Source organism: Arvicola amphibius, chromosome 15 (assembly GCF_903992535.2).
Source record: "Arvicola amphibius chromosome 15, mArvAmp1.2, whole genome shotgun sequence".
Classification (NCBI taxonomy): domain Eukaryota; kingdom Metazoa; phylum Chordata; class Mammalia; order Rodentia; family Cricetidae; genus Arvicola; species Arvicola amphibius.
In genome coordinates, this window is record NC_052061.1 from 34,924,777 (window position 1) to 34,944,727 (window position 19,951).

Below are 19,951 nucleotides of genomic sequence, written 5' to 3' on the forward strand. Positions count from 1 at the left end.
AATAACCTGAAAAGTTAACTATTTGCTTGCCTATGTATCTGACTGTAATAGTTACTGAGTCCCTCTGTGCCACCATGCTGGATGTGTCGTTTCCTCCTTCAGTCCGAGAGCATTAATCCTGGCTAGCTCCGTTGGGTCGTAGGCAATCTTCAGCGAAAGATGTAGGGGTGGGACCCAAGGACTGCCTAGGCGGTCGGTTTCCTGGTCCCAGGAATTTAAGGGCGCAGAGCTGACGCCGGTCTGACGACACTGCGGCGCGCCGCTTCCGGTCGTCTGCGCCGCAGTGAATGATTTCCCCCGGGGCGGAGCTGGACCTTGCCGCGACCCACCTGAGCCCGTGGTTGCACCGCCCGGGCGGGCGAGCCTGCCAACACTGCCCCGGCACGGGGGACCATGGCCACGGATTCCTGGGCCCTAGCGGTGGATGAGCAGGAAGCCGCGGCTGAGTCGGTGAGTTGTCACCCGCCGCTGGTGGACTAGGGGTCCGGTGCCGGTCAGGATCACGGTCCCATGGAAAGACACTGCTTAAGTTGCTCGGTACAGGGCGGAGGACCCTGGCGGGATGGGACTTGGCCCCAAAGCTGGCATTGATTACCTAGCCCCTCCCCCGTTGTGTAAACTCAGTTTGGGTGATCGGTTCCCCACAGTACTAGCCTGTCTTCCTGGAATCAGGGTTGATAATTGATTGCACTCTCAACCTTGGATGGTAATTTTCATATACCTTCAGATAGGAGTTTCTTGGGCTCAGGGACCATGTCTTGCTCATATTTGTATGACTCCTCCCACTTGGCTATTGGTGGTGGAGGGTTGAATGGTCTACCTGTCAATAAATCCTCTCTTGATTGGCTCTCTTTTTCTGAGCCTGATGCATTGTAGCAAGATATGAGTTTAAAGATTGCTCTACTTAGAATTAATTTCTAAAACATTCTGAATTCTAGTGGAGATTTGAACGTAACTCTCAGTACATATGTCTCTGAATTCTAAAGAATAAGAGTTTCATAGCCTGGCATGATGTGGCTTCTCTCATCCTATCTCTTGGATCTCTTGGATGTTTGGGGCAGGACGGAGTGCCTCAAGTTCAAGACAACCCTGAAAGAAAAAACATTTATTTTTGTTATATATATATATATATATATATATTATATATAGTTTAAAGAGAAATAATGTTTGGGGCTTTGTGCATTGAGGAGAGTATTTTTCTTTTTTGAGTCAGCAGGACCTCAATGTATGTATGTATATTTGTATATATATCCTGATCCTCTGCCTCTTATCGCCTGAGTGTTGGGATTACAGGCCTGCACCACTATACCGTTTGAGAAATTTTTTTCTTTTTGGTTTTTTTCTTGAGACAAGGTTTCCCCTGTAGCCCTTGTCTCTGTCCTGGAAAACTCCTCTATAGACCAGGCTGGCCTTGAATTTAGAATTACAGAGATCCACCTGCCTCTGCCTCCCGAGTGCTGGGATAAAGGCGTGCACACCACTGCCCAGCTAATAACTCTGCTTCTTTCATAACCTTTAGTCTGATTCAGGCTGGACTGGCCACTCCTGTTCTTAGAGTACAGCTCATTTTGGGAGGGGACGGGGAAAAAGCAGATTTGCTTTTAATCTTATTCAGAGGGATCCCTTCTTCATTTCTCATTTGTTAAATATACTCTCATCTTTCTCCTTTCCTTTCCTCCTCTTAGACATACATAGCCTCATGTAGCTCAAGCTGTGGCCTGGGATGGTCTATTTTTGTTTGTTTGTTTTTGTTTTTGTTTTTTCGAGACAGGTTTCTCTGCAGCTTTGGGGCCTGTTCTAGAACTAGCTCTCGTAGATCAGGCTGGCCTAGAACTAACAGATAACAGAGATCTGCCTGCCTCTGCCCAGGATGGTCTTGAATTCCTAATCCTCCTGCTTTCTCATGTTGAGTCCTGAGATCACAGTTATGCCTAGTATCTAACTCCCTTCTCCATTTTGGTTGTTTGAGGTAGGTTTCTCTATGTACCTTGGCTATTCTAGAATTTCCAGAGATTTGTCTGGCTCTACTTCCTAAATGTCTTTGGGTACTAGAATTAGGACTATACTCCTGGCAGGGTGCTGGGGAGCACTTTGCAATGGCCTCAGTGTAATGGAGCACAGGGTGCTGGCGGCTTCACACTCACTCTCTGTTAATATGTTCTTGACCCTTCAGAGTGAATGAAGGATTGTTGTGTTTTCGTGATTTCCTTTATCCCTCTCCTAATCCCCTTTGTCTCCTCTCTCCTGTATGTTCCCCCTACTGTCCTGTAACACTAAGGCAGACAGGCTCCTAAGTTTTAGTTTCTATGAAGACAAATGGGGTTCCTCCATCTGCAGCTAACCATCCGTTCAAACAACTTTTTTCTTTCCTGTCTTCCTAACCTTCCTCTTTTCCTTGTTTTGGGCTTAGAGAAAAGTCATAGAGAACCTGGTTTAAGAAATAACCTTTTTTTCTTTTTTTTTTTTTTTTTTTTTGGTTTTTCGAGACAGGGTTTCTCTGTAGCTTTTGGAGCCTGTCCTGGAACTAGCTCTTGTAGACCAGGCTGGTCTCAAACTCACAGAGATCCGCCTGTCTCTGCCTCCCGAGTGCTGGGATTAAAGGCATGCACTACCACCGCCTGGCTGAAATAACCATTTCTTTGTAATGATTTTTTATTTTTATTTTTTACCCTTTACTAGATGATAGCTGAGTCTCTAATATTTCATGATTAGTGTAACTGCTTTGTGCTAGATACAAATAAACATGTAAATGTTCCCAGTCATTAAGAGTATTTATTTTACGTATATGAGTGTTCTGTCTACATGCACTCAGTCCTGCAGGCCACAAGAAGGAATTGGATCCCACTATATAGGTGGCTGTGAGCCACCATGTGGTTGCTGGCAGTTGAACTCAGGACCTTTGGAAGAGCAGATAGATGGCCCTGGTCCAACTCCCCCCCCCCCCATTAAGATATTTACATTCTTATGGGTGAACCTAAGTCATACCAGGCTATTTCTAAATTTGACAAAGTCCTGGTAATTATTGCCTTGGGGCATTTCTCTGATCTAGGCCCACTTGAACCTGTTGTGGATAATTTGGCTGTGCTGGTATCACAGTGCTCTAAGATGTGCTAGTTAAAGTGTCAGACTGCACAAAGCAGCCTGAAGGTGAGGCCACAACATGACTGACTGTATCACAGCTGCTCTGCCTTCATCCTGCCTGCCTGGTGTTGGCTGTCTAAAGTAGGAATTTTTCCAGTCTGTGAATTTTTTTTCTTTTTTCTTTCGGAACACAGAGAAAATGACAGCTCTAACGATGTCTTCCCGAGAAAGTATTTGCAAGTCAAAGCATTAAACAAACTTACAAATTATAAATCTGCCTAGAAATTGTAATTAGGATATGTGAGTTTTATACTGTATAATTTTTTTCTTTCCTACTGCTGTATTTATGGGAGATTGTGTTATTTTCTTTCGACCATTTAGAAGTGAAAGGAGCCCAGCAGAACAGCCTAATGAATCGTTTCTACTGAAAATACCTAGTGAGTCTGTCTTGAGAATAGTTTCTCCACTTTCATTAGGGAGGCTCTGTTGACTCAGTCTTTAAGTGATTTTTCCTGACACTTTCTGTTTCCCCATATTCTCCATTTAGTTGAGCAACTTGCATCTTAAGGAAGAAAAAATCAAACCAGATGCCAATGGTGAGTAATTAAAGCTAGTCTGAAAATAAGTGTGATTTCTCTTTGATATTTCTATTTTAATATAGCAACTACTTGGAAAATTCCTGCATTTATACTAGACAAAGGACTAGTGGATGCTGATACTTGTTTGACTTGGGTGTCAATAAACGACTTTAATTCAAGAATGTCTAATAAGAGAATGAGAATATTTAGCTAGCATGTAAATTAGAGTTTATTACTTACAATATGGCTGTGTTGACAGAGATGATTTTTTTAACTGTTGTTCAGTTTGTAGTGAGATGCACATAAAGTTTGAGCAACTTGTCAGTTTATCGTCCTGAATTTACATCTGTTAAAATATGTAAGGTGGAGGAGTTGGGCTTTAGCTTAATATAAAGTGCTTGCCTATATATACAAACAAGGCCCTAGATTCCCAAGAATCACAATACAAACAAACAAAAAGCAAGATCAGAGCAATGTTAACATTTACCTCATTCTGAATACACCTACAATCTTCTGTATATTTTTATATAATTATAATTACAATGTTGTTTGATTATATCTTTCTATTAGCCAATATTCTACTTACATGGAATTTTTTTTTTTTTTTTTTTTTTTGGTTTTTCGAGACAGGGTTTCCCTGTAGTTTCTAGAGCCTGTCCTGGAACTAGCTCTTGTAGACCAGGCTGGCCTCGAACTCAGGGATCCGCCTGTCTCTGCCTCCCGAGTGCTGGAATTAAAGGCGTGCGCCACCACCACCTGGCTCTTACATGGAATTTTTATGGCATCGTGTTCCCACTGAGAATATGATTTGCAGGTATTTTGCTGAGCACAAAGATGTTTTCTAATCAGTGCTGTTGTGGTCACCATTCTGTACTATCTCAGAAACGCCATTGCTGTGGCAGAATTAGGCACGTTTTAAAATAGTACAAGGGGGCCTGGACATAATCACATTCAAGCAGTGTTTCTAAACTTTGTTTTTACTTTATTTATTTTTATTTTATGTGCATTGGTGTTTTGCCATAGGTGTTGGGTCTCCTGGAAACGGAGTTAAAGACTGTAGTGCTGAGGCGAGCGGGCCTGCTTTTCATCCCACCTGGCTTCCGGCTAGCTTAGCCCCGGAAATAACAACACACAAACTGTGTTCATTTAAACACTGCCTGGCCATTATATCTAGCCTCTTGGCTAATTCTCATATCTTGCTTTAACCCATATCTAGTAATCTGTGTATCACCACAGGGTCGTTGCTTACTGGGAAGATTCTACCCCACGTCCATCTCGGGCCGGAGTTTCATGGCGTCTGCCTGACTCTGCTTCTTTCTCCCCACATTCTGTTCGGTCTACTCCACCTATCTAAATCCTGCCCTATCAAAAAGCCAAGACAGTTTCTTTTTTCTTTTTTTTTTTTTTTTAACACGGTCATCCTTAAAGGACAAGATCCCTCGTTTATTCTCCAAACAGTTCATATATCATTCCATCAATTCAAGACAGTTTCTTTTTTAACCAATGAAAGTAACACATAGACAGATGACCCTCCTACATCAAAAGACAGCCCTGTGGGTGCTGGGAATTGAACCCAGGTCCTCTGGAAGAACAGTGCTTATAACCACTGAGCCACCTCTCCAGCCCCTCTAAACTTTATTTGGAGAGAATAATTGGTTTTATTAGTGGCTTAGTTCCTCCTTTTTTTGTTTTGTTGCCCCTGGAATTAGAATTGCCTTAGTTGCTAGGTATAGGATGAGATTTGAATAACATCTACTTTTTATCTAATCAAGGTGCTGTTAAAACCAATGCTCATACAGAGAAAACAGACGAAGAAGAGAAAGGTAATAATACAGCCTTCAAGCTCTGTAAATGAAGTTCCATGTTCTAGAAAAAACGTTATGACAAGGTTTTATTTGTTCATTCATTTACTGAGGTGTTTTTCAGACAAGATCTCACTATGTTACCCTTGCTGGCCTGGAAATCTCTATGCAGCTGAATTAGCTCTGAACTTGTGGTAAATTTCTTTCCTTAGCCCTGAGTGCTGGGATTGCTGGCATATGCCACCACACCCGGCTTGAGACTTTGGGGGGTGGGGTGGCGGGGGTGCGCACTTGCACATGGAGGTCAGAGATTAGCATCAGGTATCTTCTTCAGTCCCTGTCCACCTCTTGTGCTTTGGAGACAGAGGCTCTCTACGTAGCCCTGTTTGTCTTGGGACTCACATGTGCTTGGAACCTAGAGATCTGCCTACCTCTGCCTCTGTCTGCTTAGTGCTGGGATTAAAGGCCAATGCCTTCATTCTTTCCGCCTCATTTTTTGAGGTAATCTCTCATTAAACTTGGAGCTCACTAACTCAGCCAAACTGCCGGCCAGCCGGTCCTAGAATCCTCTTGTTTTCTTGCCAGCATGAGGCTTCACTATTGGACTCAACATTGAATAGGTGTCACAGTGCTGAGATAGTTTAATTTAATCAGTATCTAAAAGAATTGATCGTTTATATTTCAGAGAAATTTCCCATTTTTATTATATTTTAAAATCAGAACTGATGTGCTTGAATTAGGAAGCCTAGGTTAATACTTAAAATACCTATGACTTAAATTCATGGACTTTTAAACACTCCTGTGCTTTTTCTTCACAGAGGACAGAGCTGCTCAGTCTTTACTCAACAAGCTGATCAGAAGCAATCTTGTGGATAACACCAACCAAGTAGAAGTCCTGCAGAGGGACCCAAGCCTCGCCCTCTCTACTCAGTGAAGTCTTCGAAGAGCTTCGTCTGTGAGTATCCGTTGATTTCTGCAGTCAGATACAGATGATGGCCTGCCTATACTTACTTTTCATACAGCATTATGTTTGCCTACATGAGGTAAATAATATGCATTTAGTTCCTTCAGGTTGTTCTATAAAATATTGAAGAAATCTATCTGTAAGAGCTTTAGCTGCATTCTCATGTTGTGTTCAGTTATTCTCAGCTGATACCATGTGTACCAGTGAGAAAGAGAAAAGTCATCTCCTACATACTTTGCTGTGTTCCTCAGTCTAAGTGACTTTCATCTCTAATGGTTTTTCTAGGAAACCACAGCTTCTCCAGGGAGTCTATGCAATGGGTTTCAACCGCCCATCCAAAATACAAGAGAATGCATTGCCTTTGATGCTTGCTGAACCGTATGTAATTTGATATGATTGCCCTGTCTGTCGTTTCTTTTCCTTTTTTTTTTTTTAATTAAGCCTGTTGGCTCATGCCTAATAATCCCAGATATTTAGGAAGCTGAGAGAGGGGGGATGAAAGTTGAAGGTCCTGTTTAAGCTGTAAAGTGAATTCAAAGAGCGAGATTCAGCAATTAAAAACAAATATATACCAGCTATTTGTCTGGCTTTTAAAAGATTTTATTACATCTTGGTGTGTGTGTGTGTACACGAGCATGGGCATGCATGCACACTGCACACCCTGGTGTGTCTATGGAGATGAGAGGATAAATTGAGAGAGTCAGTTCTAAACTTCCACCATGTGGTTCCCAGAAAATCAAACACAGGCTGTCAGGCTTGGCAGCAGGCACTGTTGCCTCCTGACCATTTTGCCAGTCCCCGATTGTTATTTTTACTCTGAATATATTTTCTCTGTGTAGCCCTGGATGTTCTGAAAGTCACGACCAGACTGGCCTCAGACTCACAAAGATCCACCTGCCTTTGCCTCCTAAGTCCTGGGTTTAAAAGTGCGTCCACTACCACCCTGTTGACTGTTTCTTTTTTAATGCTTTAATGAACCTGTTTGAGCGTATACTGTGTGTGCAGGTGCCCTTAGATGCCAGAAGAGGGAGTTAGCTACATCCCCTAGAATACTGGGATATTGTGCTGGAAAAAATTGACATCTCTTGGAAGAGCAGCAAGTTCTTGTAAATATTGAGCCTTCTCTTCAAACTTGAAGAGAATTTTGAGAAATTCAAAAGGTTTTGAATTTCTGATCCTCTTACTTTTGCCTCCCAAGTTTAGGATTACAGGCATGCACTACCATGCCAAATGTATGCAGCGATGGGGTTAAACTTAAGGCTCTCTTCATGCTAGAGGAACAGACTGCTAACAGAGACACAGCCCCAGCTCCTTAAATTTCTTGTTTCTACTTGTGATGAGAAGACATATCCCATGTCTTGACTTTTATTTTTTCAAATTTTGACTCCTCCTTTTTTAAAATTTGTATTTATTAATTGACAGTTGAATTTTGTTATGATATTTTCTGTCTTTTTTCCTTTCTTTTCTCTTTCTTTCTTTCTTTCTTTCTTTCTTTCTTTCTTTCTTTCTTCCTTTTTTTTTTTTGAGGTAGGGATTCTCTGTGTAGCCCTGGCTGTCCTGGAACTTACTTTGTAGACCAGGCTGGCCTCGAATTCATGGAGATCTGCCTGCCTCTGCCTCCCGAGTGCTGGGAATAAAGACGTACACCAACACCACCTGGCTAAAAGGTCATTTTTAAGCTTTATAAAAGTTTCTTTTATGTGTGTTTTGCCTGCATGAATGTATGTGTGCTACTTACCTGCTGTTGAACAATGTCAGAAGAAGGTATCAGATTCCCTGGTTATAGATATAATAGACAGTTGTGAACCACCATGTGGGTGTTGGGAATTCAATTCAGGTCCTTGGCAAGATCAACAAATGTTCTTAACCACTAAGCCAGCTCTCTAGTCCTTTGCAATCTTAATTGATGGTGGAGCTTCTGAACATTTTTTCTCTTGTGCAGACCACAGAACTTAATTGCCCAGTCTCAGTCTGGTACTGGTAAAACAGCTGCCTTTGTGTTGGCCATGCTTAGCCAAGTAGAGCCAGCAAACAGATATCCACAGGTAAGGACTGTGGGACTTTGGGCTTCCTATTAGCATATAACCTAAAGGGGGTAACAGTATTCCTTGGCTATAAGCCATTATTCAAGGTTATTTACACTTGTAATTCCAGTACATGACAGGCAGAGGCAGGAAGGTTGCTATGAGTTTGAGGGTAGCATGTTCTATGTAGTATGTTCCAGGCTGGCTTGGGCTACAGAGTAAAACCCTGTCTTCTTTTTTTTTCTCCTTTGTTTCTTTGTTTCTTTTTTCTTTCTCCCTCCCCCTCCCCAAGACAGGTTTCTCCGTGTAACAGCCCCAGCTATCCTGGAACTCACTTTATAGACCAGGGTGGCCTCAAACTCAGAGATCCACCTGCCTCTGCCTCCTGAGTGTTGGAGTTAAAGGCATGTGCCACCACTGCCTGGCTTTTTCTTCTCTTTCTAAATGGTCAGCTTTGAAATATTTACATACAACTAACTGGACTGAGCAGGTTATATTTATATATTTAGGAATACACACACACACTTAACAACAGATAAAGAAAGAGTCAGTGAATTTGAAGGAAAGTAGAGGTGGGGTACAAGGGAACGTCTGGAGGAAGGAAACGAAGGGAAATGGTGTAATTATAATGTCAAAACAATAGAAAAAAATAACCTTTATTGAAAGAACTTTCTGATAAAAATCATTATGCAGTGAGATTAGACAACCCAAATTCTACATTTCAGTGGATTTCTATACAGTTAGAAAAATCAATCTAGGGGTGGTGGTGGCACGTGCCTTTAATCCCAACACTTGGGATGCAAGAGGCAGGTGGTTGGATCTCTGAGCTCCAGGCCAACCTGGTCTACAGAGAATTCCAGGATAGTCAGAGCTGCACAAGGAAACCCTGTCTTGGAAAAGGAAAAAAAGAAAGAAAGGAAAAATTCTCAAGCTATGGTGCTTTACATTGGATTTTTCTTTTTTTAATTTCATGTTGCCTATATATAGGTATGTTTATGGGCCAGATCTGTGCTTGGTGCCTGCAGAGGCCAGAAGAATGCATCATATCCCTTGGAACTGAGTTACAAGTGGTTATGAACCTCATTCTGGGGGCTTGGAATAAAATCCAGGTCCTTAATGCTTTCTAGTTCTCCTTTCCAGTATAGTTCTATACTGTATCCACATGTATATTTGTTTACAGACACACATTCTACATTATATTCTACATGCTATACTGTATCCACATGCATATTTGTTTACAGACACGGTCTACATTATATTCTACATGTTACACTGTATCCACATGTACATTTGTTTACAGACACACATTATTCTACATTATATTCTACATGCTATACTGTATCCACATGTACATTTGTTTACAGACACACATGTTACACTGTATCCACATGTACCTTTGTTTACAGACACACATGTTACACTGTATCCACATGTACATTTGTTTACAGACACACATGTTACACTGTATCCACATGTACATTTGTTTACAGACACACATGTTACACTGTATCCACATGTACATTTGTTTACAGACACACATTATGGAGCGATGACACAGCAGTTAAGAGCACTACTGCTCTGCCACTGGACCCGGGTTCAACTTCCAGCGCCCACATGATAGTCACTACTTACACTCCAGCCCCAGGGGACCTGACACCCTCTTCTGGCCTCTTGGAGCACTGTACATATTTGGTTCAGACTTACATGAAGGCAAAATACCCACATAATACAAGTTGAAAGTTTTTGTTTTTTTGTTTTTTGTTTTTGTTTTTTTATGGTAAAGCAGTGGTGGCGCACGCCTTTACTCCGAGCACTCGGGAGGCAGAGGCAGGGGATCTCTGTGAGTTCGAGACCAGCCAGGTTTACAGAGTGAGTTCCAGGACAGCCAGGAATGTTAAACAGCGAAACAATAAAGACAAATATTTTATACAGTATATATTCTTTGCTGTGGCCCCAGATGGATGGGTAGGTCCTATGTGGACTCCCTCAGCCAAAGAGACTTGTAAACATTCTCCACGTTTTTCTTTCCAGTGTCTCTGCCTCTCTCCAACCTATGAGCTTGCTCTTCAAACAGGAAAGGTGATTGAACAGATGGCAAGTTTTACCCTGAATTGAAGCTAGCTTATGCTGTTCGAGGCAATAAATGTGAGTATATGTGGGCCTATGGTATAGATAAATCTAAGAGCTTCTTTTAATTTTGAACATGCCCAGGAGTTAAAACAGTTCAATGAACACATCTATGCTCCCTACCAAGATTCAGAAACTTAACATTTGACACATTTTCTTTATTGATATGTTTGTACATTTTTGTTAAAGACTTGAAAGTAAATTGTCTTGTTGTAATTCATTCTTCCTAAATTTTTTTAGCATGCACCTCATGTGGACATGAAATTTAACAATTCGCTAGAAAACTAACGTCTGCTTTATCCTTGCCCCATTGGTACTCAAAATTTTCTTTAGTTGGAAATCTAGGTTGGTCTTGCGCTACAATCTTACTTGAGCCTCCTGTGTACTGGGATTATAGACATCCAGAACCATACTTGGCTCCTTTTTATTTTATCACTTTTACCATGTTTTCTTATACCCTTAACATATGATTTCACTAATTCTGAATTTGGTTAGCTATGTACCCATTAGATATTATAGTGGCATTAAGATTTTTTCTTAAAATATGAACAGAGTCATTAATATTAAATACAAAGTAGTTACAAAATATCTCATGATGGAGAGCTGGCTTTCCTTCGGAATACCTGAAGAAAACATGTCTTTCCACAGTGGACAGAGGTCAGAAGGTCAGTGAGCAGATTGTCATTGGCACCCCCGGGACTGTCCTGGACTGGTGCTCCAAGCTGAAGTTCATTGACCCCAAGAAGATCAAGGTATTTGTTCTGGACGAGGCTGACGTGATGATAGCAACTCAAGGCCACCAAGACCAGAGCATCCGCATCCAGAGGTAGGAACTGGATCAGGAGGACCCTCCAAAGCCTCCTCTTGCATCTTTGGGTTCTTTGCTCTGCTCTGTGCAGCAGTATTTGTGTGATGGGCCATTTCCACAACAGCTCTCAGCATGCTCCCAGCCTGGGATGAGAAGGGAGACCTGGGACCCTCACTCAGCCCAGTACCACGCTTGGTCTGCTCCTCCCTCCTCAGGATGCTCTGTATCCCACTCAGCCTGTGGGGCTGTGGCCCATCCAGGCTGCGGAGGCTGGGCTTGTGTTCCTTCTGGCAAAAAGCTTGAAGCTGTGCCAACGTGCCCTGGCCTCCACTTGCAAGGATGCTGGCCCCCAGAACACTGCCAGATGCTGCTCTTCTCTGCCACCTTTGATGATACAAGTGTGGACGTTTGCCCAGAAGGTGGTCCCCAGACCCCAAACATCATCAAACTTAAGCGTGAAGGAGGAGACTTTGGACACCCATCAAACAGTATTATGTCGTTTGCAATAACAGAGAGGAGAAGTTCCAGGCCCTGTGCAACCTGTACGGGGCCATCACCATCGCCCAAGCCATGATCTTCTGCCATGTGAGTAGCTGCGGCTGCCCTGCAGGGGATGTACTGCCCTTCCCTGCTGTTGTAGGTCAGTGAATAGACTGGGCACCTAGGGGAGTGTCACCTGAGGAGGACCATTGCAATGACAGGAAATGACAGTCCTCACCCACCTGCCTAGGCAATAGTCTCCTTGGATTTTTAGTTTATAGTTGATTTGATCATACTTAGAGATTCCTTTTAAAAGAAATCTCCCAAATCCCAAATAATGAGCTAGTGGTGTAGCTCAGTAACATATTGACTAGATGCGTAGTTCCAGATTCAATACTCAGCACCACAAAAACAAAGCAGAACAAAACAAACAAAAAAATGAAGGTGGGTGGTGGCAGTGCAAGCCTTTAACCCCAGCAGAGCAGGGTTGGGATCTCTGAGAGTTTGAGGTCAGCCTGGTCTACAGAGCTAGCTCCAGGACAGCTAGGACCATGCACACGGAGAAATTCTGTCTTGAAAAGCAAAAAAAAAAAAAAAGAGAGAGAGAGAGAGAGAAGAAGAAGTCCATTGATCCATTGATTTGTTTGTTTTGTTTTGGTTTTTTTTTTTTTTTTTTTTGAGCCAAAATGTTAACTATGTTACCCTCGTCGAACTTGAACTCCTTCCTCAGCCTCTGCCTCTTGCTGGGATAAAAAGCATGCACCACCATACCTGGCTTATACAAGTTTTAAAAGAGTATCTTATTTTTGTGTGTGTGCACATCTGTGTGTGGGTACTGTAGAAAGCAGAGAGGCATTCTATGCCCTGGAGCTGGAGTCTCGGGCCATGGGTTCTGGGAACTGAGCACTAATCCTCTCCAAGAGCAGCAACCCGACCATCTCTCCAGTCTTAGATTCCAGTGAAATTCAGTGGATGACTGATGACCCAAGCTTAATTTCCAGAACCCACAAGTTGAACATGTATACCATGGCATGAACGTGTGTACACACTTACATGCATACTAAATAAATATAATAAAAAATAAAAATAAATAAATTACTTAGGCTGCCAAGATGACTCAATGGCCACAGCTACCAAGTATCACTACCTGAATTTGATTCCCAGGACCCACCTGATAGGAAGTGAGAGCTGAATCCTGAATGTATTCTTTTGATCTCCTCATGTGCTCAGTATCATGGTCATGTTCCACCCCTACCCTTGTAATCAAACACTACACAAATTATTTTAAAAAAATAAAAAACTATGGATGTAGACCGAAGTTTTTGTTCCACCCAGTCCTGCAGCCTTTCAGTCCCAAATAAACACACAGAGTCTTAATTATTAACTGCTTGGTCTATTGCTCAGGCTTATTACTAACCAGCTCTTGCTACTTACATTTACCTATAATTCTTGACTATGTTTAGCCATATTGCTTGGTACCTTTCTCAGTTTGGCATTCTCATCTTATTTCCCCTGTGTTCTGCTGGTGACTGACCTTTCCTCTTCCCAGAATTCTCCTAGTCTGGTTGCCCCACCTATATACTTCCTGCCTGACTACTGGCCAATCAATGTTTCGTTAAACCAATATGAGTGACAAATCTTAACAGTGTACAGAAGCATTATCCCACAGTATATGGCCAGTCCTGGTGTCATATTCCTTTAATCCCAGCAGGAGGCAGGCAAATGTCTCTACATTCAAGGCCAGAATTGTTTACATATTAAACTTCTGGCCAACCATGAATACACAGAGACCTTGTCTAACACATAGATAAATAAGCAAATAAGTGGTGTGTGTGTGTGTGTGTGTGTGTGTGTGTGTGTGTGTGTGTGTGAGAGAGAGAGAGAGAGAGAGAGAGAGAACAGCACTGTGAGGTGGTCAGAGAAGATCTGACAGCATGGGTCTTCATCTTCCGCCTTGTCATCGAGGCAGGGTCTCTCTTGTTTGCTGCTGCAGTCCACACTCAAGGTTCACTGGCCTGTACGTGTGTGCAGCAGAGTTGCATGGGCTCTGGCGTGAGCTCATTGTCAGGATTGCACTAACATTCCCTTTTACACTCTGAGCCATTTCCCAGACGTGCTACACTTTTTAAAACATTTTATAGACTATTTAGAAATGGAGGTGGTTGGTCTTTGTTTTTTCTTTGTTTTGGTTTTGGTTTTTTTTTTTTTTTTTTTTTTTTTTTTTTTTTTTTTTTTTTTGAGACAGGGTTTATCTGTGTAGCCCTGATTGTCTTAGAACTCACAAAGATCCACTTGCCTCTGCCATCCAAGTGCTGGGATCAAAGGTGTGCATCAACACACCTGACTAGAAATAGTCAGTCTTACATGAAAAAGTAACAGCAAGTAGTTCATCCAAATGAATTATATGACCAAAATGCCTTCTGAGAAAACATTTTAAAGCCATTTCTTTAATTTTTTTGTTATCTGCTGTGTATTATCTAATATGTGGTGTGTGTGGTATGTTATATGCTCGTGTGTTCAGGTGCCTTGGAGGCTAGAGGCATCAGATCCTTGGGGCTGCAGTTATAAGTGGTTGTGAGCCACATGATTTGGGTGTAGGGAACTGAGCTCGGGTCCTCTGCAAGAACATTATATATTCTCTTAATTACTGAAATCTCTCTAACCCTAGGCAAACATTTTTTCATGTTTTTATTTATTATTTGATATTTTTCATACATACATACAATACAGTGTACTTTAATCAGATTCACATCCTGCTACTCCCCTCCAACTCCTCCTGATTCCCGCCCCCGGTCTCCCTTACAAGTTTATGTCCTCTTTCTTGTTTCTTTTACAACCCACCAAGTCCAGTTCATGCTGCCTAGATACTCACAGGTGTCAGGCTCTCCAGTGGAGTAGGGTCAGCTTACAGGAATCACCCCCTTCCGAAAACCTGATCCTCCCCCTTAGCAGCCACCATTATCAGTAGTTCTCAGCTAGGGATGGTGGCTCATGCACGCCCATTCAAACCTTCTGAACTGTTGGCTGCCTTGGTGTGGTTTAGCTCTTGTTCAGGCATTTATAGCTGCCCTGAGTTCATGAGTCCAGTGGTCCTGTTGTGCCTAGAAGACAGTTTCACTCCAGTTCTGCCCGCCCTCTTGGTCTGGCCATCTTTTCACCCCTCCATTTGAGATTTTTGTTTGTTTGTTTGTTTGTGTTTTTTGAGACCGGGTTTATCTTTGTAACAGCCCTAGCTGTCCTGGAACTAGCTCTTATAGACCAGGCTCGCCTTGAACTCACAGAGATATGCCTGCCTCCGCTTCCCGAGTGCTAGGATTAAAGACTGTGCCACCACTACCTGGCCCATGGGAGAAATTTTAAGCCTTGGTGGCCCATTTAAGTCGTTAGAGTCTTCATATATCATAATGGCAAGAAACCACCTTTTTGTAGGTATCTTTGTTTCTGTTTTTGTTTTTGTTTTACAGGTCTGTTCATTAAAAACAATTCTCTTCACTCCAGACCCGCAAAACAGCTAGCTGGCTGGCAGCTGAGCTCTCCAAGGAGGGCCACCAGGTGGCTCTGCTGAGTGGGGAGATGATGGTGGAGCAGAGGGCAGCTGTGATTGAGCGCTTCCGAGAAGGCAAAGAGAAGGTCCTGGTGACCACCAACGTGTGTGCCCGTGGTGAGCAGAGACTGGCCCCGTTCCCCAGGCTTGGGGTCCCAGGCCCTGTGAGCAAGGAAAGTGCTTGTATCCGTGGTCTCATGGAGGTGGGAGGGCTTTAGGTAGGGGCATCCCTTTGTAGGAGAGACCCATTCCCCTTGGGCAGGAAGAACCACTGGGAAGAAGCCGGCAGTCCCGCCTTGGTGTGAAGAAACTCAGGCCTCCAGACACTTGCTTTTTGTTCTTCTGCCGAGGCTACCGTCCTGTAGGCATCCTCTTTAGTGCCCACAGCCCAGACATGACCAGCCGGAGCCATGTCTCCAGTGGAAGTGGGTGTGTGGCTGACGGTGTCCCCCTATTCCCCTGCCTGCCTCCCTCCAACCCCTTTGTGCAGGTATTGATGTTGAACAAGTGTCTGTCGTCATCAATTTTGACCTTCCTGTGGACAAGGATGGGAACCCGGACAATGAGACCTACCTGCACCGCATCGGGCGCACGGGCCGCTTTGGCAAGAGGGGTCTGGCTGTCAACATGGTTGACAGCAAGCACAGCATGAATATCCTCAACAGAATCCAGGAGCATTTTAGTGAGTCCTTGAGTTGGCTGTGCCTGGAACCCTTTTCAGAGGGGAGTGTGGGAGAGGGGAGGTTTCCTTTGTCCCTGCATATGCTGCCTCCACCTGGGCCTTGTCAGGGAGAGCACCTGCACTTCAGGGCTCAGGGACTGGAGTATCAGTGCCCTGGCACCTGCCTAGGGACCTGACAACCTCCCTGGGAAGTCGGTATCAGTGACCAGGGCCCTGTTGCCAGCTACTCAGGCTCAGGAAGCCTGCCCTGTGCCTGGAGGAAGCATCACTGTCCCACAGCGAGGCGCCTCCCCAGACTGCCATGCTGCTCTGGGTGACGTCCGTTGCATTTCCATGGTAGTCCACGGTGGTCTTCCGATCTTTCTTCCCTCAGATAAGAAGATAGAAAGACTGGACACAGACGATTTGGATGAGATCGAGAAAATAGCCAACTGAGCAGCTTCACCAGCAACTGGCGCCACCCTCAGCACTGTCCCTGCCTGGGAGCGTGGAGCTTTCATGGCATAGGCCTTGACAGGCACCTCCAAGACCAAGGCCTGAGTAGAGACTACCTACCTCATTCAGAATTACGTTTGGACTTGACAGAAATTTGTGCAAATGATGGGGGATGGTAGAAAATTTGTTTACACAACTTTGGAAGATTAGGCATGAATACACAGAAATTTACCTTTTACAAGTTCCGTCATTTTAATTTTTGTTCACTGTTTCCTCACTATTACCTAATCTCGATAAAATGCCCAGAATTCATTATGACAAACCTTAGCTGTTCTTTGACTTCGAGTGTGCAGGCCAGTCTTGTGGAAGTGAGAGCACACAGGCAGAATCCCCAAGTAGGATATGTATGTAAGCCAGTCATAGTGCCAGGAGGATGGCTGGAGGAGTTGGCCCGTGAGCTGCTACTTAGGAATTGTGTGCAATGGCTAAGCTGAGTTACCAGAGCCTTGCTAACTCATTCCGCCAAGAGATATACTATGTTGGACCAAAATGCCTTTGAGGCCTCTCTATTTAGGTTCGTGCCTCAGGAGCTTGCTCAGCAGGTAGCAATCTGTGCAGTACAAATCTAGTTATTAGTGGGCTCTGAAAGATCCATGGAGAAGTCATCTTAGACTTAGTGGTAGTTCTAGCTTGCCACAAAGCCTGCGTCATGGCGTACCTGCACCGTTGTTTTTACATCTGTAACATCACCTTAACTCTTACTGGTGCCAGGCAAATGAAAGGGTACCTGAGATTTGGAAACTTAGTGAATATTCTGTCTTTAAGTTTTTGATGGGCAGGCTCAATCTAAACAGGTCTAGAATGGTCAGCAGTTGTCAGACATTCTTGCTGTGCATGCAGTTCCTAAAAGGTAGTTCTGTCGGAGGTAGGGAATGGCTCCAGACTTGCGCATCTTGATTCAAAGGGATTCCGATTATCTGTATTTACCATGCCTAGAAGGGATACAAAGGAGTGTGATGAAGGACAGCATGGACCGCAGCTATTTATCTGTCCAAGACAAGAATGATCACCAAACATTTGTGCCTTTCCTGTGAGGAGTGTAGTCACAGCAAACGGTAGACAAGGAGAGTCCCTCACACCTGGCTAGGCTGTAGGTGCCCATGAAGTGACAGCAGCAGAGCTTAGACGAGCCAGAAGGCATCCTCTTCAGTTCTTAGACTTGGGCGTGGACTGATTCCTCTTTCTAGGACTTTTTTTTTCCATGTATGTGTTGTGCTGGGACTCAAACCCAGAGTCTTCCATGTGCTAGGTAAGCACTTTACACTGAACTATTATTACTCCCAGCCATGGAAGAGGCGGTTTCTATGTTCCTGTATCTTAAGGCCAGCTCCATTACCTGGGAAAGGGGAGTGGTTTGCCTAATGTCACAGAGAGACCAACAGATTGCCAGTTCAGCTACTTCCTCTTAACGGGCATTTGACTTATTAGAATTCTTTGTATGCTCCTGGCCAACTTTGATCTATCTTAGGAGTCTTAAGAGAAGAAATTTTTCCAGGACAGGCTCTAAAAAAGCTGCAGAGAAACCCTGTCTTGAAAAACCAAAAAAAAAAAAAAAAAAAAAAAAAAAAAAAAAAAAAAAAAAGAAATTTTTTGTTCTCCCTAAATACTGTGAACCAAACCTGAAATAACTAAAACCAAGGGTATAATTGATGAAGTATATACTCTTGCCAAGTCTGAAGAGGAAGATGGGAAGGTATGCAGCAGACTCTCCAGTGGCTTCTGGTGGAAGTGTAGGTCAGCCATTCTTAACCTAGTGTCTTGGACCTCTGAAAATTCCCTGACTGGGTTTCATGATGTCTGTGAAGTGTATGTGTTAGTTCAAGCTTAAGTAATTTCTTGGGAGGACTCCAAAAGGATTAAACACCTCTTAAAAAGGTAAGACCCAAAGCCGGGCGGTGGTGGCGCACGCCTTTAATCCCAGCACTCGGGAGGCAGAGGCAGGCGGATCTCTGTGAGTTCGAGACCAGCCTGGTCTACAAGAGCTAGTTCCAGGACAGGCTCCAAAGCTACAGAGAAACCCTGTCTCGAAAAACAAAAAAAAAAAAACAAAAAAAAACCAAAAAAAGGTAAGACCCAAGATTGTGGGTGACTCCGAAATGTCACTGATGTCACTGTGGGCCATATTCCTTCACAGCCTGCACTCATTCCTGCCACCTCCTATCCTCCAGGGCCATGGCGCTTAGAGCTCTCAGGAGTCCAAGACTGAATTGGGCCCCGGGATTCTTTGACGGATTTCAAGAAAGTTACATGTTTATGAAATGATAAACTGAACCCAGGAACAAAGAAACTCAGGGAAAGAAGAGAGAAGCTCAGGGAAAGAAATGTTTTTGTCTAATGAGAAATTTTGTGATGTTTATTTTCCATAAACAATAGGTTTTAATGGGTTTCTGTTTTTTGCTTCAAACTCACATTCCTGTCTCAGTGCTGAGTGCTAGAATTACAGGTGTGCACCATCATACCAGAGTGGGGTATTTTGTTCTGAGTAGCATTTATTGATTGTATATATAAGAGCTAATCAATTATTGAGACATAGTCTTTTGTTTCTTTGGATTTTTTTTCTGTTTGTTTTTTGAGACAGAGTTTCTCAGTAGCCCTGGCTATCTTGGAACTTGCTCTGTAATAGACCAGACTGGCTTCAAACTCGGCCTCTGCCTCCCAAGTGCTGGGTTAAAGGTGAAACATAGTCCTTACTGATGCTATGAAGTGTTCATGTTACTAAGACATTAATGATTATAAGAAGGATGTAGCATCTTGTGCTTGTTGGTATTAAGTGAAGTCACATGTTTTACTTTAGGCTAAGTATTACCTAGTGAGTCTGTTTCCATTGGTACTGCTCTAGCATGAGTAGACCCATAGACCCAGGATTCTGCTCACTTGGCAGAGGTGTCCAAACACAAACCTCCTACCTCACTGCAGTAAAACAGGCTAACCATCCAGAAAAAGACCACTGCCGGTAAATTCAGTTTGTAGATCCATCCTCCTAATCTTGGAAAAGAAAAGGATATAAATAGGGCAATAGGTCTTAGAGACCAAGAGTGATGGTCCACACCTGTCAGTCCTAGCATTACCAGAGCTGAGGCAAGAGGGATTCGAGCTTGAAGTCAGTTTAGCCTGGTCTGTCTCAAAAACAAAACGAAACAAACAAAAAACCAGGCTGAACATGGTGGTTCGTGCTTGTGATATGAAAGCAGGAAATTCCAGAGTTTAAGACCAGCCTACAAGAGGCTGGGTGGGAGCGTGCTGCCTGGAGATAGATCTTTTTCCCTTTATCATTGACTCTCAGCCCAGGACATAAGACTAAAGCTTAGAATGGTGGGGCAAGGCTGAGATTCCAGAGTTCAGGAAGCGATAGGAAGATGAGGAGTG

At 43.4% G+C, this 19,951-nt stretch overlaps 1 protein-coding gene across 1 annotated transcript; it reads left to right on the plus strand.

The window, feature by feature from the left end:
- The first annotated feature begins 278 nt into the window (after window positions 1–278).
- On the plus strand, window positions 279–16,763 carry LOC119801641 (ATP-dependent RNA helicase DDX19B-like). The gene is given in 17 exon segments (XM_038312240.2): window positions 279–450; window positions 3,629–3,677; window positions 5,432–5,482; window positions 6,280–6,374; window positions 6,376–6,416; window positions 6,711–6,803; window positions 8,368–8,470; window positions 10,481–10,538; window positions 10,541–10,594; window positions 11,225–11,402; window positions 11,600–11,607; window positions 11,723–11,781; window positions 11,783–11,863; window positions 11,865–11,969; window positions 15,363–15,525; window positions 15,899–16,090; window positions 16,464–16,763. Coding segments are annotated over 17 exon segments (1,449 nt in total). The 5' UTR covers window positions 279–393; the 3' UTR covers window positions 16,526–16,763.
- Window positions 16,764–19,951: the final 3,188 nt, after the last annotated feature.